General features: G+C 70.8%; 1 protein-coding gene across 1 annotated transcript in view; it reads left to right on the forward strand.

The window, feature by feature from the left end:
* Nucleotides 1-4: 4 nt before the first annotated feature.
* The window catches only part of TIGD5 (tigger transposable element derived 5), a gene marked incomplete at both ends in the record, with an annotated part of 1383 nt that continues 948 nt past the window's right edge, over nucleotides 5-439 (forward strand). The window contains one exon of the mRNA XM_035889622.1: nucleotides 5-437. Within this exon, the coding sequence (XP_035745515.1) occupies nucleotides 5-437 (433 nt within the window). The remainder of the gene's footprint in view (nucleotides 438-439) is intronic.

Here is a 439-nt window from a genome sequence, read left to right on the forward strand (position 1 = left end):
GCTCCAGGCCATCGAGCGGGTGAAGAAAGGCGAACGGCAGGCGTCGGTGTGCCGGGCCTTCGGGGTGCCGGGGGGAACGCTGCGGGGCTGGCTGAAGGACGAGGCCAAGCTGCGGTGGTTCCTGGAGCAGCTGGGGGGGGGGGGGGGGACCCACCGCAAGAAGATGCGCTTGGCCAACGAGGAGGAGATCGACCGCGCCGTCTACGCCTGGTTCCTCGCTCTCCGACAGCACGGCGTCCCCCTCTCCGGGCCCCTCATCCAAGCCCAGGCCGAAGCCTTCGCCCGGCAGATCTACGGGCCCGAGTGTACCTTCAAGGCCAGCCACGGCTGGTTCTGGCGCTGGCAGAAGCGTCACGGCATCTCCAGCCAACGCATCTACGGCGAGGGCGGCCTCCCTGCCGAGCCCGAGCGGGCTCCCGCCCCCTGCCCCGAGACCTTG

The sequence above is a fragment of the Egretta garzetta genome, unplaced genomic scaffold (assembly GCF_000687185.1).
Source record: "Egretta garzetta isolate BGI_Z169 unplaced genomic scaffold, ASM68718v1 scaffold362, whole genome shotgun sequence".
Lineage (NCBI taxonomy): Eukaryota > Metazoa > Chordata > Aves > Pelecaniformes > Ardeidae > Egretta > Egretta garzetta.